Source organism: Pomacea canaliculata, linkage group LG12 (assembly GCF_003073045.1).
Source record: "Pomacea canaliculata isolate SZHN2017 linkage group LG12, ASM307304v1, whole genome shotgun sequence".
Taxonomy (NCBI): domain Eukaryota; kingdom Metazoa; phylum Mollusca; class Gastropoda; order Architaenioglossa; family Ampullariidae; genus Pomacea; species Pomacea canaliculata.
In genome coordinates, this window is record NC_037601.1 from 15,262,131 (window position 1) to 15,287,135 (window position 25,005).

The following is a 25,005-nucleotide window of genomic DNA, read 5'->3' on the forward strand; positions in this document are numbered from 1 at the left end:
GTCATGAATCAGCAATATCTTAGGTGGATTTATTTTTAGTCTTAAAGAATGAATAGAGGCAACAAGAGTGCTTGATAGTTAAAGAAGGCAATGCAGTTCTATTGTAACTTTTATTAGGTTGAGTGACATTTACTTCCACTTACGTTTTGCGTGGATATAGCTAGATTATTGATTCAGTAATCATATGTGGATACTAATTTCCTCAGGGAGTTACTAAGATGACTAAACTTGCTGTTGTTATGCCAGTAGAGTGCTTTACTACGTAATAATGCTGTTTCAAATTTTATCTACCTGTTCCCACATCTGGGCTTCAGTGCACATAATTCAAGTTATACCTGATATGCGTGCATGCTATCTTGCCCCTCACCCATCCCACCCATCTCAGTTCTAATTTCCAAGGGAAATACCCTCTTCCCTTCTTCTTTGATAGCTTGTTTTGAGTGGGTTTTTTTTTTTTTGTATTTATGAGCTTGTTATAGTTGTAGTGGCATCACAGTCCTTGATTGTCAATCTGATGGCTTTTGATTTTGCTGTCACCTGCAGACATGTTTTAAATGAATATGAAAGAAGAAAATGTTAAGGGGATAAAGCTGGAGATCCTGCCCCATTCAGTCCACAGTTTCTTAACATCATCATATTTCTTTCAGTAAAGATGCAGTAGATGTTATTACTGAATGTTTATTTGTGGATGTAGTACTTCTCACTAGTTGTGTACAAATGCACATAGAGCTTGTTTTAGCAACACAAAGAGTTACAGATGTAAAAACTAAGCTTTTATTTGCACCTGTTTGTTTGCAAGGCTGCAGCCAAGTTCTGAGTGAAGCGGGTAAAAATTGTTTCATTATTGAGGTGGTGTTTGCGTTTGCTGGTTAACAATTTGCCAGAGTCTGCTGCAGTATTGTGTTTGTGGAAAGCAAAATACAGGCATGGGATTCTGAAATAACGAAAGTCTTAAAAGAAGGCTGGTGAAAGACATAAAATAGTCAGAAAGCATTTTTCAAGAAAGTTTCTTCAATAAAATCTTAATTAAACATAATATCTAGACAAAAAAAATAGCTGTTTCAAGAATCCCATGTCCAGTATTCTTACCCCACTCATTGTTTGGTTCAAGTGCTGATATTTGTCATTGAGATATGAACATATAATTAAAAGCATTTTACAAACAGAACTGGTTCAAAAAAAAACTGGTAGTGGTAACGTAGTCAGAATTCTTCAGTGCTGTTTAAAACCTTCACAAGCTCACCATCACCTTTGAAAATTAAAGTAGTATTTCTCGCTGTTTTAGTTGTGATAAAATAAACTGCAGAACTCTTATTCTAGTAAAAATTTAATTAGTCATGGTAATGTACTGCTTTAGATCACAGACTTTGGTATAATCCATTTTAACACATCTGTTTCTGTTCAAATAAGCATTAAACAAAACATTCAAAATGGTGTTAATGCTACATTTTATTTCCCTTTTTTATTTTGTTTTCTACATATTTAATGCTTGCCTTTTACTGGCATTTTATTTTGGGTTCATAAAACCACAGGATATTAGTTACCTTCCTGCTGGTAAACAGTGATTAAGATTTCATCTACTTTGGATTCACTTTGAAAGGATTTCATGGTCAGTTGATGTAAGGTTGATCATTAGCCTGCTACCATCACAACCAAAACTGATCAGTCAGAAGTGCTGATGCTTAACAAAACTTCATTTTAAATTGCAAAGAAATCTGTCAAAACAAAATTCAACATAGAAGTCCTTTTAAAAGGGGAAATCAAAGATAAATGTACATGGAAATGCTAGTACAGACCAGTTTGAGCAAAGTGAACTTGTGATATGCGGTGAGCATTAGACTACAAATAGAGTGCAATTTCAAAGCAGTGACCAAAGCAGTTGAAATCATAATCTAAGTTTCTTTAACAGGAATTGTTGGAATTGGCTCTGAAATGTTCACAAACCTTGAATTTGTGTTATTGATGCTGTTTTTCCTAGACAATGAAATGTGTTGAGAGTGATGGTAATTGGGAGTAGAATGCAAGAACAGTTACCCAGATGCATGTTCTGGACTAGCTAGCACATAGCATGCGATTTGAAGGTGATGAGAGCATCAGCAAACATCTGCCTCACTCCAATTTTGGACAGCTAAAGAATGTCCTGTGCCATAATAATGTAGCTTCCCTCGCTCTTAAAAGTATACCAGAAGTCTACATAGTGCTGAGCACATGCCATCAAAACAGAAGTTATCCAATTCCCAGTTGTCCTTTGCAAGAAAAATAAAATGTGAGGGTAATAATAGTAAATTTTAATTCTCCGGGGGTTTTTTGGTTTGTTTGAGGTGGGTTTTTTTTTTTTTTTTTTTTGTCTTTAGTGTTGTACTCTTTTGTGAAGTCTCCTTGTTCCTAATCACTCCTAGTGGAACATTGGGCTGCAACTACACCACGCAATCAGACTCAGTCGTGTACACCCTTTAGTGAAGTGCACTTGAGAAATGTTCAATTTCAGTGTTCTTTAATAATAATATAGTGTTGAGATTTAGACAGAGTTTGGCAAGAGAACTCCATATTTGAGAGAGAAGTGCAGACATTAGAGCAATAAAATAAAGGGACTGACAGCAGCAATAGGAACATACTGCAGTAGTAGAACTTCTGATGGGAGTAACATAGTGTCCCTTCGTGAACAGGAGTTGCTCGTGACTGTTTATATTACAGCATACGTTTGCAATGTCCAGCAATTAAAAGAAAAGTTTTGTAAGAAGGAAAGGAAATGATAAAGATATTTGAGTTGTTGCTGTGTCTAAAGGCAGGAAGCGGGAACTGTGGATGATAGAGTATGGTAAAGAAAGGGGTTACTAAATTTCTTTATTGTGACTTTCTAGTGTATTTAGTGATTAAGTTTTTCTAAGCCAGCTTTGTAGGTCATGTTTGAAAATTGTTCTTCTTTCTTCAGATCTGCCACTATTTCTTTCCTGCATGTGCACACACACACGCAGAGCACTTGAAGAGAAAACATGCACACATCTGTTTCCTGTTGTGGTGTCTGAATGAAACTAACACCAGTAACATTTATGTGGTTACCCCAGCATGTGTATGTGCCTGCCCTTTGACCTCCCACTGTCTGTTGTGTACTCTAACTCCTCTCCATTGCTGACTCTTTAAGTCCTTTCTGCAGCACATTTCTCCTTCAGTTGTCAGCATCCTCCCCACTCCCTGCCTCCTTCCCCCCAAGTGTTCTCCAGTCTTATTCACTGAATGTTGGGAGGTAGTTGAAAGCAAGAAAACGAACATATTTATCTGTTGCATGTCCTGTCCTGAGTTTGTATCAGAACAGTTACACCCTGTTTCTTTTTACCCTTCCCAGTATTTGTAGCTTCACAATTATTAGACCTTGTTGAAGAAAAAGCTTGTACTGTACCAAAATAATCTATCAATCATTGAGGTGTGTAGAAAGATCTTGATGTTATGTCGGTGTCTCAGCTGTTGCCAAAAACAAGCGATCGTTGAGCTGGTCGGAGTCCTATGACGACTTCAAAATCTATGACATCAAAAACCCACAGGAAAGAGCTGCCGAACAGGAGCGGCTTCAGCATGAAGACAACAGCAAGTAAGTCAAATGCGGGGTACACCTTTCAGACCCATTTCCTACCCACTTCCCTACCCCCAACCACTTTTATTTAACTTTTTCCTCCTCACTTGATGATAGCTGGGGACAGTTGCTGTGAGATCAACAGCATCTCTAAGCTTACTACCAGGGTCTGGTGCAGCCTCCAAGAACTTGTGGTGTGACTTTGACATGATTGTATGTTGAGGTTCATTTAAAACCCAAAATTTCAAGTGGAAAACATCAGCTATCATTGAACCCCAACATGTCATTTGACTTTCCTTTAATAGCTGTATATGACTAAAAGGTAACAAAAGTATACCTAAAGATAAAAAATCTGGGATATAATCTTCCAGATAACAATCTGGCCAGTGTGAGCGAAAAAAAAACTTATATAATCTGAAAAATATAATCATTGAATCTGTAGAGAGATCGTCTGTGTTCAGAAGAAAACCTTATGACAGTTAATTTCTGAAAACAAAAACATTTTCCTTATCAGTTTCTGCTTGTGTGCTTACCAACTGTAGGATGCTGGACCCAGCTCGATGGCAGCAGCATGAGGAGTTCAAGCAATCATACGCCCGCATCTTATACAACTGGCGTTTGCTTGAACAGCGCTCTCATATCCTTCAGTTCACATCAACGCCAGTCTCCCAGCATAAGGGCTTGGGTGGGGCTCTTTTGTTACAGCTATGAAGTTGCTAAACAGTAAATGTAAATTACACTCAACCTTTAAGGGCTGAGTGAACCTGTTCACTTGAAAGGGTATGAGTGGAGGTCCACAAATATAAAGCCATAATATTTCCAAACAGCAGTAGTGTGAACTGAAAATGAATTTATTATTTTGATATAAGTAAAAAAAATTAGTGGGAAAACAATGTGGAAAACAAATGCTGTAACTGTTGTTACTGAAGGTTGTCTCACAACTTGATTATGCTGAAGCATTAAGTTTTTTTATGTTTGCAGAGTTTGCGGTGCATTGCCACAAGTGTCAGCAAGAGATCCGAGGCCCCCAGTGCAGCTCTTGTAAACACCCTGCCCTGCAGTGCGCTATATGCCATTTGGGAGTGCTAGGTCTGTTGAACAGTTTATGCCAGATAAATTCTAAAGGTTGTGGCACCTGCTCGCCAAAGATGTATGTGCTATATATGACTCAAGGGTTGGGGAAAGGAGGCATGGGATAAAAACCTAAGTGAGTGATCATGGTTTTTTTAGTCAGTTTGAGATGACCATCAAATTCTGGAATTGTGGTCCTACAATCTACGAAGTGATTTTTTTCATAAATGAGAAGAAACTGTAGAGAACCAGTTGCATAGCAGCTGCCAGTAATTTTGCTCATTTAATCATTTCTGTAATCCTTCATTAGTGGGTTTATGAAAGGAAACTGGATTTATTAAAAGACTTGAGCAAGAAGATAATTAGAAATTAGTGTGCCAGAGGGGAAAATTCATGTTTGGGAGTAGCCTGAAAGGCCAGACGAAAAGAAACATCTTACAACATGCTGTAACAGTAGTACATGTACCTGTATTTGTGGTGATCTCCGTAACTCATAATGCATTGCCATAAAATATCTGCAGATCTATCATCATCCCCAATGCTTTTGTCTTTCAGGTGCAGCCAACTTTTGCCTAACCTGTGGTCACGGTGGCCATACAGCACACATGATGGAGTGGTTCATGAAAAAAGGTGTTTGTCCCACCGGCTGTGGCTGTGACTGTCTTCGGGAGAACATATTTGGTGGTTTGTAGGTCTACTGAAGAAATTTTTTGAAATATCTTCTTATCAGACACAGACTCCACTCCTGGACCTGTAGGTTTGTAGGTCACAAGATGGTGCATTTCAGAGTTTGGCACATGTGCTGTTTTTCTGTCACTCGGGTCTCAAATGTGAAGCATTTGCTCGCCTGGAACTTGGTGACAAAATCATGAGATTTGGATACAGCAGAAAACATGCACGTTATATGGATCTGTGATAGTGATGTGGATTGCTGGAAGAGTCATGGAGAATAGAAGCCTCCACTCTCTCAGCTGCTTACTTTCCTCAATGTTTTTTTTATCGTGTTCCCAACAGCTTGTCATAGATTTCCTTGGGATGATACGAAGGCAAGGGTGAAAAGAGAGGAACAAAGAAAGTTTGTGGATCATCATTGTGGTTCACTTTACTGATTCTGCTGTGGGAATAATACATACTTCATTCACTTTCCATGTTTCTGGAAGATGCTTCTGGAGTGGACTGTTCTGAATGATATTCTGTATGTGCTTTGACTGTGTCAAATAATTTTTGCCTCAGGGACTTGGCATCTGCAAGTGTGCTTGTACATTTTGTTTCAAACACTTGAACTTTGACCTGAACTAGCTACTGTTCTGTGAAAAAGATTAAAAAGAATTGAAATATGGCAGTTCTAAATTTATGTGTGAAGAAAAAAGTGAATGCTTGTATTTGATGATGTATAAAGTTGTAAAGACAAGTGATTTATCTGTCCTCAAATCTGTTAGAAAAGCATGCTAAAATGTCTCTACCAAGACAGTCTGTAAAAAAGAAAAAACTGACTTCTTGCATATATTTTCCAAAAGTTACACTAAATTACCAACTGTAAAAACAATACCTGTTGTCCTATCCTGATATAAAGGGTTTTAGTTGTATCTACATGTAGCTGATTCACCTGGTCCTGGCTGAGTAAATGATTCCCCATCTCAATTTTGTTTAGACAAATAGGGCACAAAAATTATGCATGGGTAAGGATTGTGTCCACGAATATAAAGCCCTATTAACTTTCAGGAGAGTACATTGTCCACTTAAGATGCCAACTCAGATGTATAGAATTTTTAGTTTAATACACCTCAAAATGGAGTTCTACACTCCACATATACAGATATAATGATAAACATTAAAAAACGCAATGTACATTTTCAATATAGTAAAATATGAGAACATAAGACATCTAGACAATGAGCATAGTATCTCAGCAGAAAAAAGGAAATCAGAGTCTGATTCTCCAGAAGAACTGTGTATGATCAATCAGAAACATTAAAAAAATTCACTGAAACTCTTTATGCAGAAATGAACAAAATATTTTGCAGACACACATCACCAATCATTCTCAAACATGTTAGCCATTGACCACCACAGTCATCCTTCAACATTTTTAAAATGCTTGCATACATTCATTCATTAGCACTGTCTACTCCTCCCACCCTATGTCTTACATCCGGTGAGTATGGCGTTATAGGATGTCTACTTCTGGGTGTTGGGTCATATGTTACAGAGTCGGAGAAAGTGTCTGTGCTGTAAACAAGCAAACAAATAATTTTTTTTAAAGAGTTGTACGTATTGACATTTACTTATTACATGATGTCGCGATTAAATTAATGCAGCAGTTCTGAAAGTTAGCAATACTTTTTAGTTGTTGATAATACTGTAAGATAGTCTTGATGTTTTTATCACAATAGCTCAAACACAGACATGGAGATCCTCAGCATAAAAATTCTTACCTGTACTAACTTAATGAATGCCAAGGAATGGTAGCATGTTGTGCTACAATACTTATGTCTTCCATCTCAAAATAACATTTCAAAAAATATTGCAGCCTTGATGGTACTTACTAAAAATAACTGTAGAAGATGAAGTAATAGACAATCATGCTGAGAATGGTCATAATTGTCATCACAATGTATAGGCCTGTCATTCCTCTAGAATTTTCCTGTGGATTCCAACAAAATGACACACTGCAATATTTGCTCAATTCATCATTACAGATCTAAAGTAAATATAAACTCACAAACATTCAATACATGTCAAAATAAACATGCTGGGAAATTCCAATGCTCATAAGAGCAACATAATTTAGGTATATTTTTAACTTCAACATGTTTGTTAAACATTAGGCCCACAATGCCACTTTTGCTGTAATGCAATCTTTAGTCACCAACATAACAGCAGATTAGAATTACAGCTAAGGTTCAGTGAGTTAACACTGCAATTCCCTTGCTGCACTGCAGAAAATTCATGCAATATAAATAGAATGTTGCACAAAGATTACTAAAAAACAACAACAAAAAACTCATCACAAAATCCCTGTCCCTTTATAGATATTAAACTACAACAACCGTAGAACTTTTCAAAACTTAGCACAACATCCAAATACATAGTATATTAATTCTGCAGTTCACATTACAGATTATTTTTAAGAGTAATTTAAAATGGGTGCTCACTGAATCAAATGGAATCTCCCAGTACTTTGAACAAGTCAGGTATGAGCACAACTCTTGTGTTGTGATATCTGAATCAGATAAATCCACAATGTAAGGCATTATTTCTGCAAACAAAATTTAAAATCACAAAGACCCAAACTATGGCCTTTAAACTGAACTACAATGGCATCTACAAATGACATGGACTACAGTGTCCCAAGCATACAAAAGGAGAACTGGTTACTCACTTGTCAACCACTCTGTTTTGTTTTTAGATAAGCCAGATGGCACGCACATCTTCACCACCTCCTGTAGTGGCAAAAAATTTGGTTGTGATCAAGATTATGAGCACTATTTATTTAAAGTCATGCCCAAACACAGCATGTTTTGTGATGCATGTATCATTCATAGCTGCTAATTCCAAGAGTGGCTTGACTCTGAATATCATCAAAGTTATTTATAAATAAGATTTCTTCAGTCTGTGCACATGGCAGTTGTAGACAACACTTAATAACCCTTAGGTGTGTCCATTTAATCAAATCTTAAAAACTGACTTCTTACTATTCTCACCAAAGACATGTCTTACCGTGCATTTTCGGTAGATTCGATTCATATCATCTTCAATACACAAAGCAATATCCCAGTAGTCAGGTGTCATTGCACCACTTATCACATCACAGCGGAATACTTCACACACATCTTCCAGGCACACAGAATCCTTATTCTGCAACATATCAAACAATAAGCCTTATAATTCCCTAGCGAAGTGACCTACTAGTAGTGTATATGTACACATTTACGAATGCATGTAGAAAAGTGTTTTATATATATGCACAAGTAATTTGATCAAGTAGACTTCTTTGCCAAACTCTAATAAAGAAAACTGTCTGTGTGCCATTTACCACCTTCTAGACAAATAGTATGAATTAATAGATGCCTTTTACCCTATGCAGCACATATTTTTTACTAATTCTCACACCAAATAAAACCTGAAAAAAAAGCAAAAATTTCCCTACTGAACTCTCTGTGCATATAAACAGTGTTTGTGAATGTTGTGATGTAAATTTATTTTGAATATGCTGATAGTGAAAATACAGTCATATATTTTATTTAGTCAACTTTTATCAGTTTTGCTGGCTTGAACACACTTATAGCAGTATTACTGTTATTTTTTTTCTGAATTGCATTAGCCTTCTCAGACTGATGAAACTGAAGAACACATCTTTACCAAATGATGAGTCTCCAATATAAAAAAAAAACAAACCCCCCTCAACAAAAAAAACCAAACAAACAAAAAAAAAAACTCGAACCAAAAGCTTTTGGAAATCCTATGTGTATGCATAAAAGACTTGACAATTTGCAGATATTCTGAACAATAGATCTGAAGATCAACTATCACTTTGAAAGCAAATTTTAAATAATGATCTTACCTCTACTCTATCAGGATGTCGATTGTCAAAATGCTTGTCAAGGAAATATTCTGAAATGAATGCCTTTCCACAGAAATGGCAAACCCATCGGACACCATCCTTGATAGATTTGTGAGACTCTTGCACTCGAAATTTATCTCGTGTTGTGGAGAACGGGCATTCTGGGGATGGCTCTGTGTTCAGGTTGCTAAATGCTGGCAGTAACTTCTGTTATATTGACCAAACACAAACATTTATGTGTACATCATATCATCAAATAATGCAAAGAAAATGTAACTAAACTCACAATGCGACTTCATATACGGAAACAAGAAGATGGGATGGAGGGAGACATCAAGGTCTTGTATGAACAAGTTTTTGTGTGCCAGTAAAATTGGTTTTGTACATATACTCCATCATCACGATCAACAGATATATTTTAAAGATGCAAGAATCCAAATATCATTTGGAGAAATCTAATAACAGTGTACAGAAAATTCACATAGAATTTGTAAGAAAATTCAAATTTGAAATTAACGATATACAATGGTCAATAAGTAAACAAGTTAAAGAAAATATGCAGGAATGTTAGCCTTCATGTCAGTTTCACAATAATATAAATCGTCATGCGACAGCTCTAAGAATCCTCTCGGCTGCAACTACCTACGAGAACTGTACTTATAGTCAGACTACCACTAAAGTTAGATAATATAATTTGTAGTCTACGGCGGAGAGTTTTAAGCTGACACTTCTGCAAAATTAAATTTTAAGCACTGCGCATAAATTTCAAGTAAATAGCAATGCTTAATTTTTTTTTCAATCCTACCTCATGCACAACTTTTCGTACAAGTCGGGACCGACCCCTATCACATCTCTGAACTGATGAAGCAGGCGGTAACAGGAAGACGGCTACCTGCGGTATAGTAAATTAATGAATAAGAACATATTTACTCAAGTGTATAATCATTTTATGAAGAAAGATTTATATACTAGCAACAAGAAATTCTTTGACTCACCAGATACAGAAAATTAACGCCATTCATTTTGTTTGTGAATGTCGTCTGCCATTGCCAACGCCATAAACTGTTACGTGACCGATTTTTGGCACGCCGAAGACATTTCAGTGGACAAGGCAATACTCTAGTATTTCAGTTTCTTTACTACCGCACTTCTTTGTATTAAAATATTGGCGAAAAGAATCGATTAAGTTAGAAGAAACGATCAAGAACTTTTATCACGTCATTGAAATGACTATTGAAAATTTCACGACAATCAACTCAAGGGATGCAATTTTAGTGAGCTTGTTCTGAGGTTAGGAAGTTGTCTCCCTTTTGCCTATGTACTGTGTTATATGTAGGCTCGTTCATTGAATAGTAAAAAATTAAGGGTATCGTGCGTTCACTAAAATCATGATCTTAATCGTTGCTGTGTGTCACCTTTGTCTTTTGTAGCCTTGACATCCAAATATCGTAATGCTTTCTGAGAACGGTGTTATACCTTGATATCACAGTGACGTGACAGTGTGCTTATCTGCACTGTGAGAACCCTTGTGAAATGAGACATAGCTTCTTATTTGTTGATCAATAAATTCATACGCTGTGTGGTCGCTTCCCTACTGATCCACCAAAAACCTCTCCTTCAAACAATAAAACAGCACAAGCTTGCCTGGTCACATGACACAACTCTACAAGTAGACTTTTAAAGGCAAGGTGACAAAAATGTCAATAATGGACGAAATAAAATGTTCTGAAATTTTCATTTTACTATTTTTTTAAACTTAGCTTATAGACAATAATACAAAAAAAGATGTTTGTATTTGCTCCTGTTGATTGTTAATACCCACAAAATGTGCTCTGTGTTTGGCTTGTATATTTTATTTGGGGAAGGCTATATCTAGCTTGTCAAATACCTTGTATAGCAAATACTCATTATATAAACTGTTTAAAGAACACCTTATCCTAAAAAAAAAAAACCTTTGAAAAATCAAATTCAATGTATCAAGTTTTGTTTCAATATATTTATTTTTAAAGTACAGTAGACATTAACTGCCATTTTCTCATTTGTAGGGAATTTTTTCTGAGATTTTTTAAATGCATAATGATATATACAATCCACTCACACAAAAATCCATGGAAATGATGACTATAAGGCCTAATAAGACAAATCCTTTAAATTAACTAACTTAAAATATGCTGTTTCATTTTTTAGAAGTATGAAGTTAAAAAAAAAACAAAAAACAATTCTTTGTTCCAAGTCAGCTAAAGGCGTAATTACTATGGACTCTTTGACAGTTTAATTGCATGTGAAAAAGTGATTGAATGTATTACCGGAAATTCTATCTCTCAGGATCAAACTCTGATGTGAATTCATAATAAGTGTCTCCATAAATATGAGCATGTAACACATCACCCTCTGTGTTTTTTATGTACACATGTACATTTCCCTCATTTTTAACACATTTTAACACATTTTCCATTCTCACAAGAAGTCCGTCTACCTGTCTTGCTCAGTTTTTGCTTCCATCACTTGACCTCAACACAAAGACAGCATCATGTAAAACATAAAAAGAGTGATTTAAGTCTCCTTCGCAAAGATAAGGCAAACGAGTGAAGGCTTCTACTTCAAAACCAGCAGGTTGGAATACAGACTGCACAAGAGAAGTAACTTGCTCTTCAAATGATCCTCCAGCAATCTGAAGATGTTCTGTAGGAATGTGATCTACAGAATCTGCAACCATATTACAAAAAAAATAAATTAGAAGATTTTGTATTCAAAATCATACTAGACACATGTACATTTGTAGCAAATGTGTGTAATGCCCACAACACTAGCTCACAGCCTAGTACTCGTCATTTATCTCAGGTAAAAATGGCAACTGACTACTACATATCTGTAACACAGATGATGCAAACTGCTTTCAAGTCATCATCAAGATCTGACCCGCACACATTTAGTGGTGAGAACTTTAATGTTTGAATGCTTTTACCTCATGAAACAATATCTTAGATGTTAGAGTATACCATCTTGTTATGAAAACTCTATCACTTGAAAAGTAATGTTCCCTCAAGTTGGTCTTTAAGTGCTCAGATCACCTAGCCCTGAAAAATCTCTTCTGAGAAATGTTTGACTATAAGTTTTTGGAGATAATGGAAAGAATTTGGGGTTATTGTATAGCAATATACTGTTTTTTTTGGGTAAATAATAATAATAAAATTTATCCATCATAACATGCATAGTCAAGAAACCACAACTCAGTGAATAACCAAGAAATTATGAACTGTGAAGAGTCAACCCTCTGAGCTTGAACTTTTGCAAGTATGGAAACACCAAGAAGTAAACATACTTTTGATCCAGTGTTTTGTCAGTAAACTAACATTGACCAAGTCAGTTACATCTCTTGAAACGAAAAATGACACCTCTAACCCTATCACCCTCCACCCACCTTCTCCATTGCTATTACCATGTGAATATAGAATTAAAAAATGTACCTGAAAAATTTAACTTACTGAACTCTACATAAGGTTTGAAAGGAATGACGACAGCCACCACGGCTCGCCCAGAGCCTTGTCGCAAGGCCTTGCGGATGGACTGCAGCATGCTGACTGGTTTGTCACATCGGTCTAGTACATTAAGACAACTAATCACATCATATGTGATGTTTCCATCTGACCAGCCAGACACGTCTAAAACACTACAGAAAGAAATGACCAAAAAAATTGCTTGAGAAAATTTACTGGTATATCAAACTGTTGTAGAGATGAGCTTTGGTTAAAAAAAAATCTAGCAAATCTCAAATTATTGTACCCAGTATCTTTACAATATAAACTGTACCCAGTATTGTTTTTGCTCATACAGAACTCGACATGGAACATTCTACAGATCAAACCATATTTTAATTATGTAAGCTGGAGGTTTCGATGAAATTTTATTTCTACAAATACTTTACAATTCTTATTTTGTACCTTGCTTTTTGTTATTAAATTTGGTTTTGGTGTCAATAAAGTAAGATTAAGATTGGAAATCAGCATCAGGTAAAAGTGCTTGCTGACTGTCTTTCCTACTATTCTTGCAAGCAGAACTCTGCATACTTTCAACTTGATAGGCTTCTTAATAAAGAAATTCAACATCACACCTAGCAAACTGTCTTGCTAGTTTTAATTTCTTGGTCAGAAATTCAAAATTGCACGTTTTTCCTGCATGTAGTGAAAGTAAGAGTGTACCACATCATGTCAAATACTATCCACACTTTTAAGCCTACATGCCTGAAACTTTATACCATGCTGTCTCTTCTCTACTTGTGAAATGTTAGTTGACCATCTCAAGGATGCAAAACCTAAAGCTAATACAGCTTACTGGTATCCCTTGCTACTCAAAACAGCAACCATTGGTGGAGACATTTCTGTAACATAGATGTTACTGAAGTATGGCACCAACACCTTAGTCACTTCTCCATCACCAGCACCTGCAACATCAGCCACATGGATATGTTTTCTACTTAAACTGATCTTCTGTTTGAATACTAGTTTGACATCTTTCATCAGTTCAGCTAAAGGCTTCTGGGCATCTACCCTTTTTCTACCAATCAACAGTATTTCTTGAATAAAATTATTTGTTACTCCTGAAGGTGCATAGGGCCACACAACAACCTCGCCAGCGGACCGGTTTTGGGCAGCCTCCCACAGTTGGGCCTACATGGTTTCGACGTCCTTTGCTTCGCTCTCTACTGTTTTTTTCCAAGTCTGCTTTGGTCTCCTAACTCTCCTCTTCCCCTGAGGGTTCTAGTCAAGTGCCTGCCTGGCAATGGTGTCAGATCGTTTGTGCAGGGTGTGTCCTATCCAGCTCCATTCGCTCTTTTTGATGTCTTGGCTAGTGGCATACTGGTTTGTTCTTTTCCACAGGCTGCTGTTGGAGATCTTTTCAGGCCATCTTATCCCCAGCTTATTGAATAAAATAAGCATCCCTTTTCACTCTTCAGTTTTATCTCTCTCTGTCCCCCTCTGTAGATGGCTGGCCTAGTTACAACTGGTTAAGGCAACTCAAAAGATGTGGAATAGATCTCATACCAAGAAAGTCAATAAACACGAATTTAGTTCCTCCTCCACCATTCACATATACACCTGCACATTTGTGTGCATGCATACTCTTACACTCTCTCTCTCACACATACAAACATATAACTATAGCCAGACACAGTCATAAAAAAATATGGTGGTTAGGACAGGAACATGACAGAAAACAATGTGTCTGAATCTCTGCCCAGCGTAAGATGATTGTTTTGCAATATGATGTTTCATTTCCATGCTACTATTTTTCTGTACCCGATGTTCCATATCAACCAACAACAAACCCCATCATCATAATCATACTTATTTAGTGTTTTTTGAAAGAGCATATGTTTAGAGATTTCGTAAACTTATCACTTTATGAGGTTAAATTAAGAGGTGTAATTAATAAATGAAATAATATTTGCTGATTTGGTGTTGTAGGCTAGGATACCAAATCAGATTGAGACAACCTTGTTTCAAAATGTTAATAAATAATAAAATTTTCATTACGCATATCTGATGTGTCAACACAAGTAGAAACCTCAGCTCACCTATGTCTAAAAGATTTTCTGCTTTCCTCACTGGTGATAAACCAAGCAGACTTTCAAACTGTTGACGAGAAATGACAAACATTGAACCACACCCAATCCACCTGTAAAAAAAAAAGGTACAGATTAGAAATTTAAAAAAAAAATACAAGTCTGGGTTAAGTGTTTAAAAACTAAAATAAAAAATATTTACTTCAAAACAGAATGTTAACCATCTACTGGTTTTAAAAAAAAAAGCATACAACTGAGGGATTAGAGCACTAGTCAGTGGTGGCACACAAATTCATTTGATATCTACATGGTGCCATGTACTTTCTTACTTAAACCCATTGAATTGAATGGATACATGATCTCACAGAGGACCCGGAAAGGAACAAGGGAAAGACAAACCTCACCCTCACTAAAAATGCCTACTCCAAAATGAAGGCAGTCTCTATCACCTTATTTCTCAATAACCAAACTTATTACAGAATAAACCACCTTTTTTTTCTTTTTAACTTGCTGATGTTCAAATATTTCTTCTTATAGAATGCAACATAAGCTGTAAGTAGATTTCCATTATCAGAGTTATGCTTATGCAAATTTATATAATTTTGGATTTTGTCCAGCTGCTAAAAGAAGTGCTGATAACTTTCATACCCTACTTTCCTCCACTGATGGTTCATTAATCAATATCTCATTTTGCACTGAAGTGGTTTGAGTTAATGAATAAATGTCTTCTGAAGAAGCATTATCTTGACATGCTTATCTCTGGTATGGTTTCTCTATATCCCTCATGGTGGAACTACTTTTTTAAGTTCTAATTTTAAATACATTCATGTATATTAGGCCTTATAGTCATCATTTCCATGGATTTTTGTGTGAGTGGATTGTATATATCATTATGCATTTAAAAATGATTATAATAGCTTTCATTTCACAATATTTTAATATTCCATTTTCTCACCCATTGACGGAAGTTTTGCTCATAAACCAGCTGAGCACTGAACGAGCAATTGACTGGAAAATCTGTGTGAAGATCGAGTCTGCTTTCTCCTCACAGTGACGAAGAAACTGTGTTGTTTCCTCATCTTGCTGAAACTGCACAAAACGCTGACAGAGATCCTCTGGTAGTTTTTTGGAATCTATATTGTACCACTGGAACAAATATATTTAGGTCGGTTTTGTAATGAGTATTCGATACACATGGATTTTTCTGTATGATCTGGCACGTGCAGGCCTGTGTGTTTGTGTACATTATAAACATACGTGTGTAGTGTAACATGTAAGACACATTAAATTTTCATGTTCGCGACTCAGTCCACCAAAATGACATCTTTCTTCGACTCTGTGAAAAGAACACTTTCGTTTACCCATGCAGCAAATTTTTTTGCTTTTAATTAATCACACCTGGCGTGAGATCATAACTCAGACCACATCTAAGACATATGATATCTCTAGCACAAAACATACATATTCGTGTTTGCTATTTCGATGAATGTTGTCTTCTCTCAACCGATTGTAAACTGCTCGGGCCAAAGGGGTGCGCAAATAAATTCCTTGAAACTCGCCCATGACTTCGACTTCTGCACAGCTAATTAGCAGAGAAGAAGAGAGGAAAGTATTTATAGAGAATATCGTCCAAACAAGCATTGTTTATTATTGACCACGTCTGTTCTCCCCTTGCCACGCAGGCAGCCATGCTGGCACAAACCGGAAACGATGCGAAAGCGAAAGACGAGACTTCCGGTGTCGGTAGGTAGCCACAGATTTCACATACTTGGCTGATTTATAAGAAATTAGGGATCGGTATTCTGGCTACATATTAATCATACTAATCGAGACACTTAGACGTCCTTGCTGAAAATCGTCACTAAGACCTGCGAGTTCATTTCTACGAGAGTTGAGAATCTTAATTTGCGTGTCGTCTGCTTCGTCTATGCACTAACCCTGCCTCAAATGCTAAAAACCTTTCCATTACTCCTACTCAAAGTTCACGCTACTCTTACACATAAAATATAGCGCCGAATGCCATACTTGACGGGGCAAATGTCGCCGGACTTTTTATTAAGTTATATGGGAAGATCACAAGAAATCACTACATGTGTTACTTCTGGGGAGAACTGTCGGGACATAGGTGCTGTGACCAACATGCTACAACTTCTCATCCTCATCACAGTAGTTAAAATCAATTTGATAATCTGAGTTTGAAAACTTCACCAAAGTCGTCAGATCCTGCTTCAGCATGAAACAGTGCTTCAAGGAATTTATCAGTTTCTGTCAGGGTTCGTCGATCGTACGCTGGAACCACGTACCGGTTTGTTCCTTCATCATTCTAGCCCAGACCTGGGCAAAGGCCGGCCCGCGCGCCTCCTGTCTCTGACCGGCCCGCCCGATGGCGAAGAGATAGTATATATATACTATATATACAGTATTTGGTAAAACTGAGTTAACTATATAAGTCCGGCCCTCTAAAACCATCCCAATTTGTCATGCGGCCCCTTGGGAAAATTAATTGCCCACCCCTGTTCTAGCCTATAAGCTTCAAGGAGTGATTGATATGAGATTTATGTCTGTACATTCAGGTGGCTATAATTACAATTTGTTGTTATCCGAATCACCATATAAGGGTACAAGAAAGTGTTGATCGAGTCCTTGGTCGATATGGGAGCTAGACATGGGCTTTATTCGTGAAAATTACGTTGTTTTGATGTCTGCTCATGTAGTTTTAAAACAATTTTTTAACATCTCAACTCATGGTTTTGGAACTAAAGATTGTGAAGTGCCAGATATCGTAAAAGCATTCTTTTCAGGAAACGCAATTGGGTCAAGCGCCGAAAGCAAACATTTGCGTCCCCTGAGCCGGTCGCTGACAACGACAGTCGTCGATCATCGCTTGGGTTGAGGTCTTCCCAACGGTAAATGAGGGAAAGAATAACTACTTCAGATGGGCTCAAATGTCAAATGACATAATTACGACTTTGAGCCGCTACCGTCTCAACAGAAATTGACAAATCAGAAATGCCAAAGTTCGGCAAACACAATTTTAAATAAAATAATTTTTGTATACAAGTAACCTTGCAGTCTAAAATAGAAGTGAATTCCAACCAAGTCACTGAAGTGGTTGAAATAATAAAAATCTTAGGCTTCTATTATATTGTCCCTGTTCTGCTTGATTGTGGTTGAAACTACAGCTGCTGTTAGTCTGTGACATAGACTGGGTTTCATTTTCAAAAGAAGCTACACTATTTCATGAATTTAAAGGTGTCGACATATTCTGAGGAAATGGCAACATGGCAGCAGCAGGATCACGAACTTTTGCACGTCCATTCTGACACAAACAAGCCGACTGGAATGTGTCAGCTGTCGTCAGTTGTTTCCTTGACAGCACCAGTCCCAAGCCCCTTCAACGCGCGCACTGCACGATCTCTGGTCCCGAGAGAAAGAGGGAGGGTAGACAGTTGATAGCTGTAATGCCATTAACTTCGTCATAACGACATAAGGGAGATTCAAGAATATTATTAACAAAGAACACATAATATTACAACCAGAAAATAAAATTACACATTTTCATTCTATTCAGACCATCAGGCACCAAAAATTTGTTTATGATCATCATGCATTATGCTTCAATTGGCGATACAGTTTGTTCCGTCTCTTAAAATTGAAGGCATATAAACACATATCCTTTATAATACTATAATTTTTTAATCCTTTTTAAATATATTCTTACATCCACAATACCCTCAATTAATGCACAACACTGAAAATTAGTTTCAACTTGCGTCTCCAAGCTGGATAATGATTTACAAGAGTAAGAGTCTGGCCACGCCATTGTCCACAGTGAACCACTCACCATCTTTAGACTCCTCACTGGACACCAGGCTGCGGCTCCATCTGCACCAGGCCTTGGTCTGGATACGGGGGACACTTCACAATGTCTGCTGCTTTTCTCTTCTTAGCTGCAGGAAAAAAGAACACAGTAGGTCCTGCGGTTGAAATGTTGTGAGGACCGAACAAGGCCTGAAAAATGACGGTGTGATCAAAATGTGGTAAACATAAAATGGCGCAATTCATGGACCAACCGCTGCAAGAAGAGTTGCCATGACAACCCTCTTTTCCTGCAAGCACATTGGTCCTAACCCTAACTCTGTAGCTTAGCAACTACCAATCACTATCTCGCGATCTCACTCTCTAAATATCAACTTTTAAATATTTTGTCAAGCTTTGTTGACAAATCAGGCCTGCTGTTGAAAAACAGACTAAAACACAACAAACGTATCTCTGTTATAAAATAATCAATAATAAATAATTCGTTAAACTTTTTTACAAAACATTTGCAGCATCTTTCGGGCCTAATAATCTTGTTCTTCGACTTGATCTATTTCAGTAAAATTTGAACGACTGACAGCCTCCTTACTTCTAGGTAGTCTACTCGTTTCCAAAACCAATTGTATAATATTTAGATAACAACTTCTGATCACTTGCTGAAGTTTCATTCCACTGTGAAACTATCACAAAATCCCTCACTAAACTTTTATAGATACTGTCACTAAATTGTGTGACACCAGGATTGTGGGTACATTAACTTATATGAATATAAATATGTACCATATACTATAAATACTTCCTTGTATATTTTCATTTCCTGAGTGTTTAGTATTATTTTCTTCTCTGTAGGGCGAGGGCTAGATTACAAGGACGCACATTGTTTGCTATCACTCGTTAATAAGGAATCGTTGTTGTCATTGTCATTTTCAATCTTCTCTGGCTGTTGTGTTTTGTCTCTTGGGTGTTGCTATCTGCTTTTCACTCTGACTTGGTTCTACTGACATTGCATTCGTTGCTCAGATTCTTGGGTGATACTAGGCCTGCAGTTCTGACCCTGTGTCATGTCATCCCAGGGGTTGGAATCATAAAATGAAGCAAAGGTAAGAGTGTAGGTCTGGGTTAGCAATGGACCGGAGAGCATTGCCGGGTCCTGTAACTGTAAACAATATTCTAGAAGGTCGGCTGAAGTCCTCATCTTTACACCTGTGGCTACAGAGTGCTTGCCAGGGCTGTAAGTCTTGGGTGAGCTACATTAAAAACAAAACCCTTCAAACGTCCCTACGTGCCATCATTTCCTCACCGAAAGTGAAAATACACTTGCAGGTTCTTAAACACTACTACATTCATGTCTTCAGGCAGTCCCAGTATCACAACTTTCATCAGTTGTACCAGACCTCGATCTTGCTTAGTTGCAGTTGTCAGTTTTTGTTGTCTCTCTGATGGTGAGAGCAAAATGAGTCTTAATGTTGTGCTCAAGCTGTCTTTTAAATATATTCACGTACTTTTATTATTATTATTTTGCTATTTTTTTAGTAAATCTTCTCTGCACTTGACAATATTCCTTGCAAACATTTTCTACAAGGCATATATACTTCAAATCTGTTTTTTTTTCAAACACGATTACTATCATCTCTTTCAGTTTAAGTATGGTTTCAGTTTCATCCTCTTCCTTTTTTTTCTCATTCATCAGACGCACATCCAGTACAAATTCTAGTCTTTTCTTCAAATTAAAAAAAAACAACAAACTTAGTATATCGGTCGGTAAAACTTTGGCCAGTTGTTTCTGGTGAAGGCAAACGATTCTAATCATTTGCAAGAGTTCTGTCAATTTTCTCCTTAGTAAAAAGTATTTTAAGTTGCAGCTTAGACAACAAAAGGATAGTGCACGGTGCTCGTCCATGCCGGCCTGCTACATTAGCGAGGACATTGGAAGACAAACCGAACAAAGGAGGGAAAAGGGTCAAGTACAACAAGTGCAAGATGTGGCCTTGTCAGTGGATGATGGGGAGGATAGTGTCCCCAGTGTTTACGTGTATATCTTGCTTAACAGCATGTGTCCGAGATTCCGATGATGAGAACATTCCAGCCTCGCGCGGTGACAATAGATCACTTTCCAGTTTCGAGTCCGCCATTTTGTCGCGTGGTACTTCCGGCTTCTCAATTTGGTAATATATTATCAGATCTCGGCTGGGGACAAAGGACTGATTTAACGCAGAAATACTGCAGAAGTTTTGATTATTGAGTAGGCTGAATGCACTTGCAAAATAACAGCTACGTTTGTGCATGTTGTCCATAACATTGTCTAAAAATAATTGAAAACTCCACTGGAAATGTGTAAATAGCACAGGTTTGTACATAGTTTAACACTTTCAATTCTAGTTCTGCCTAAGTACCGCTGGATGTATCAAACCAATTGGGTTAAGCGCTGAAATCTTCTTTTAAAAATGGACAGCTATGGCCGTGTTAATGTTTCTTCATCCAATCTTTATCGCGTCTGTGTCGTTACAAATCGTGAATGCCGTATACTATTTTGGTAAATATCAAAGGTTTCCAGGGATTAAAATCAGAAGCAGACAGAATGGCATTACAGCCACATTAGTTGTTCCTAAAAACATTTCCTAACTTCTAAACAAACGTTTGTGTGTGTGTGAGAGAGAGCGAGCGCTGTAGTGGGCGTGCGTTTCACTGAACACATCTAGTAAGAGGGTTTCGGTTTTTTTTGTTTGTTGTTTTTTTTTTTTTTTTTTTCATCTAGCCTCGTAAGCTGCAGAACCCAGTCGTTTCTCATTTTCAAAAGTGAACACCATTTCTTATCTGCCACCCGTACCCCGCCTCGGGCCAAGCCTGACACTGTGTGTGATGTGTCAGGAGGGATCCCTGCGTAACCACCTTTTGTCGGGGAAGTAGGGGTTGGTTTCTTCTCGTTTTCCAAGTTCCCCACCTTCATCAGATAACGAGGTGTTGACACGTTTGACCTCTTCTGCAGGTGCAAACGAATTCCTCCCGTGATTAGTACAAGCCGACTAACCACGGGCACAAAACTTTTGCCACCGCAAGAAGAGCATGATGGGAAGGCGCTGGGCGGTGAAGGATGGGAGCATCATCATTTATCTCCCCTCCCCCAATTCCTTTAACAGAAAAGGGAGACAAGGATAACGGGAGGAGAGCACGTCGTTATGTTCTGTCTCTGTCAGTTACACGTCATTAAAAAAAAATCACGCGAGTAACCCCCCTTCCTTTTCCCCACACACAGATAGAGACTTATAGAATCTTAGATTCCTGGGGGTGACTAACACGACCTCCGGGGTCACAAGGTGCACACGTGACAGTGATAAGTGTTGCTGATGGTCGAAATCTCTGTCAGTGGGCGCCGATGATAAAACAGGTGAAAAATGTCGACTGGGGAAGGTCGCTGGATGCTGTTCATCGCGTGTTTAGTCATCCGTGACTCTTGAATCAGGCAGGGCGCCCGTGTCACTGGCTGCCGAGCGCGCTGCATTGCAATAATTCTGTCAAGATCACTGGAAAATTGCTGCCTCCATCCACCCACCCTCTTTTTTTTTTAAACGAGAAGAGAGAGAGAGGCATAAATTACACAGAAACATCATCACACCTTCCCCAACCCTCCACCATCCGTTTTGTTTTTATTGTACGGCAGGCAGAGACGAAGATAAATGCAAAACTCGTTATGGTTCTGGCTCTAATTCTAGCTAGTCATGGAGCACAAAAAAAAAAAAAAATCCATTAACCAGGACATAAAGAACCTCGGGCAAAATAAAAAAAAAAAGCCTTTCGGACCACTAATAAGACAGTGATAGTTAAGAGTCTACATACTCAAATGAGTTTTATGAGTTTAGGAAGGTCTTTGACTCAAATACTGCATGTACTCTATATGTAATCTGTCAGTTTAGAAAATCTGAAAATACTTCAGTTTAGTAGACGAGGGGTCAGAAAAATGTGGAACAAAAGTTGTTTTACTTTTTTTACAAAGGAAGAAAATTATTTTCTTTAAAGAAAGTGGTAGATGCTACGAATTAGTAAATATATATATATATCTTTGGTAGATTAGTATATATATCTAACAAATTTTATAAATCTTGTTTAGCTTCGAGTCCTGACTGTTTCGAGGATTTGGTGCGGGTGGGACACTGTCACAATTTCTGTAGGCAAGCCTGAGGGTCTTCTAATAAATATCAAGGATAGTATATAGTCAGGACGGTAGTTCAAAAGGTCAGGGAGAAGGGCACAGAGGTAAGACAGTGAATGACCTTTATCCTACACTTAATACTGCTGACTGTGGAATAAAAGCACCTGCCCCGACTCCTCGAAAAATTAATCAAAGTAGCAGCAGGTTGCAATAAAGTAGCAGATGACTGTGCGACAGGCTTTGTTATCGTCCCATTTCTCGCACCATTCGCGAGATCGCGAGATTTTTTTCAAAGCATTCCCGCTAATGCCCATGGTAAAAGCACTGACTGTGGTCAAGGTGATCGGTCTACAGTCAGGTTGTAGTTGTCAGGTTACCAGGCAACAGTGTCATTGTTTTGAGAATGTGTTAAAGCAAAAGACTTTACTCGTTTCAAAAATTTCTTGGCCTTATTGGAACAGTGTATTTTTTTAAATCATCTGCATCATAACAATTACAAGTTGCCTAGAGGGATATCAAGATGAAATTTTTTTATAGTTTCATAAGTAAGCTTTATTACAAAAAGAGATTATGGGGGTGTGAAAGGGGACTATGTATAAAATTATGTCCAAAGCGCTCTGATGCTTGCGTAGTGTTCTGAGTTTCTTTTCCGATGAACCTCTGGAGGACTAAACACTCCTTTTCTTCATCGTCAAAGCTATCATCATCTTTTTCTTTTTTTTCATCGTCATCATTCATCAGTCTGTCACAAAAAATGTCCCCTTCTCATTCCAAGCACCGGACCGATTGAAACCTCTTTATTGGCCGCGGAATGTCGTTGCCTGGTACTGATTGAGGCCTCGCTCCCATTATCCCTTGTTTTCTCTCCTCGTCCCCGGCAGCCCTTTCCTCACACGCTACACGGCCAGGTCCTCTTGTTTCTCCTCCTTGTCAGTCGGGACCCCTCTATTCAAACAGTTTTGAGAACTAGCCTCGAAATCTCGGCTATTGTTTGCCCAACACCGTGGGAACCCTCGCCTCTTTTGTCCTCGCAAGGAAGATAAATCCTAGCTTGTGCGACAAACAAGAGTTGACGACGGTCAACGGTTATGCTAATGAGGTACAGGTTACTTTTCTGATGTGGAGCTTAATAAATATATGTAGCGTGCGCGCGCATGTTCTAATTAGTTTCACTAGTCCCTGGCACTTCCCATGTACAAGTGATGTTAAAACTGATGACATCTGAGGAAAGGGGATGGGTGATGACAGGGGTAAATGCTTAAAAAAAAATCCAGGCAAAAAGCAGACAGCAACTTCATCAGTTCCCACACATTTACACTTCGACCCCAGGTCTGACCCTTGGCTGAACTTTAACGAGACAAGGACCTTACATAAATGAGACAAGCAAGTGATCTTTTGTGTGGCATTCATGAAGCTTATATGCGTGTGAAGGGATGAAGTTTCTCTATTAGCACCAGAAGGAGCTGAGATAGTAAGTTAACCTATCTGTTAAATCTGTCGTCTACAGGGATTCGGAACCCACTACACCCAGCAGCATAATATATAAGCAATAACGTTCATCGCGAAGACACCACTTTGGTAAAAGTCTGTAAAATACAAATAATACAAAATATTTAATGCTAATGAAAGTATTGCAGTTCTGTGGCGAGGCAAGCAAACTAATCCTCCATCTGAGAAACAGACCATAAGAACCAACTAACAAATATTGTCTTCTCTTAAATGCGTAGTACACTCTGAATAATTCTCTCAGATAATTCGTGAGTATCCGTTGGAGTAAACATGTGTAGGATATCATGTTACTAAATGAATGACAGGAAATTAAAAAAAAAGCCGTGAGTTGTGGGAGGGGTGAGGCAATAAGGAGAAATGTTGATCTGTTGTTTGTTCACACTTTCTGTGGGTGTTTGATGTGGTCATCTTTTAAGGTCTCTAAAGTGCGCATTGCAATAATTTTTTTGTTATTTTTGTACTAAAGTTTCTTTCGTATTTGCAACGATCTTGGAGGGCCCTTGACAAATTGATGGCTATTGATGCGTCTTGTAAACAGTTGAAAACTGATTGCACTAGAGGACAAGGTACAATTTGACATTATTGCGCTGCAAGGTGGGGAAGAGCCAAGCTGACAACTTTATGGCCGCTGATGACGACAGGAGCAGTTTACGACAGCTGTCGCAAGTCACGCAGCGCACGTGTCACGCCAGGTGCTTTAATGGATGTGACACACTCCTGGGGCTTCGTGACTACTACATCCCAACCACAGCGGGGGGTAGGAA

At 38.0% G+C, this 25,005-nt stretch overlaps 3 protein-coding genes across 4 annotated transcripts in view; 1 reads left to right on the top strand and 2 right to left on the bottom strand.

The window, feature by feature from the left end:
• LOC112553461 (GATOR complex protein WDR59-like) overlaps window positions 1–5,978 on the top strand; it is a 37,523-nt gene extending 31,545 nt beyond the window's left edge. The window contains 5 exon segments of the mRNA XM_025220681.1: window positions 800–826; window positions 3,460–3,586; window positions 4,111–4,253; window positions 4,550–4,657; window positions 5,195–5,978. Of these exon segments, the coding sequence (XP_025076466.1) occupies window positions 800–826; window positions 3,460–3,586; window positions 4,111–4,253; window positions 4,550–4,657; window positions 5,195–5,331 (542 nt within the window). The 3' untranslated portion in view covers window positions 5,332–5,978.
• Window positions 5,979–6,128: 150 nt separating this feature from the next.
• LOC112553463 lies at window positions 6,129–10,309 on the bottom strand. Its single transcript, XM_025220683.1, has 8 exons — window positions 10,199–10,309; window positions 10,009–10,095; window positions 9,204–9,410; window positions 8,360–8,497; window positions 8,022–8,082; window positions 7,795–7,862; window positions 7,186–7,283; window positions 6,129–6,868 (listed from the first exon to the last, which is right to left on the bottom strand). Exons 1-8 carry the CDS (start codon window positions 10,223–10,225, stop codon window positions 6,748–6,750), a joined length of 807 nt encoding a protein of 268 aa, XP_025076468.1. The 5' UTR covers window positions 10,226–10,309; the 3' UTR covers window positions 6,129–6,747.
• An 861-nt stretch (window positions 10,310–11,170) lies between these two features.
• LOC112553202 (methyltransferase-like protein 9) lies at window positions 11,171–18,743 on the bottom strand. 2 transcript variants are annotated; one of them, XM_025220278.1, is made up of 6 exons: window positions 18,611–18,743; window positions 15,722–15,912; window positions 14,779–14,879; window positions 13,536–13,644; window positions 12,689–12,873; window positions 11,171–11,909 (listed from the first exon to the last, which is right to left on the bottom strand). In XM_025220278.1, exons 1-6 carry the CDS (start codon window positions 18,611–18,613, stop codon window positions 11,689–11,691), a joined length of 810 nt encoding a protein of 269 aa, XP_025076063.1. In that variant the 5' UTR covers window positions 18,614–18,743; the 3' UTR covers window positions 11,171–11,688. The 2 variants fall into 2 exon arrangements, with proteins under 2 accessions (XP_025076063.1, XP_025076062.1); XM_025220277.1 differs by lacking the exon at window positions 18,611–18,743 and adding an exon at window positions 16,228–16,489.
• Between the last annotated feature and the right edge of the window lie 6,262 nt (window positions 18,744–25,005).

Bases quoted from the DNA above. Each gene is read 5' to 3' on its own strand.
- LOC112553463 (XM_025220683.1), bottom strand. From the start codon at position 10,225: ATGAATGGCGTTAATTTTCTGTATCTG. The intron at 7,284-7,794 runs GTGAGCACCCAT...TGGAATCCACAG, and splicing joins GGGAGATTCCATTTGATTCA to GAAAATTCTAGAGGAATGAC. The intron at 6,869-7,185 runs GTAAGTACCATC...GCTTGTTTACAG, and splicing joins ATCTTCTACAGTTATTTTTA to CACAGACACTTTCTCCGACT.
- LOC112553202 (XM_025220277.1), bottom strand. From the start codon at position 16,407: ATGCTTGTTTGGACGATATTCTCTATAAATACTTTCCTCTCTTCTTCT. The intron at 14,880-15,721 runs GTGAGAAAATGG...TTTTTTTTACAG, and splicing joins AGCAAAACTTCCGTCAATGG to GTGGATTGGGTGTGGTTCAA. The intron at 12,874-13,535 runs GTAAGCTGTATT...TTCTTTCTGTAG, and splicing joins TTGAGTAGCAAGGGATACCA to TGTTTTAGACGTGTCTGGCT.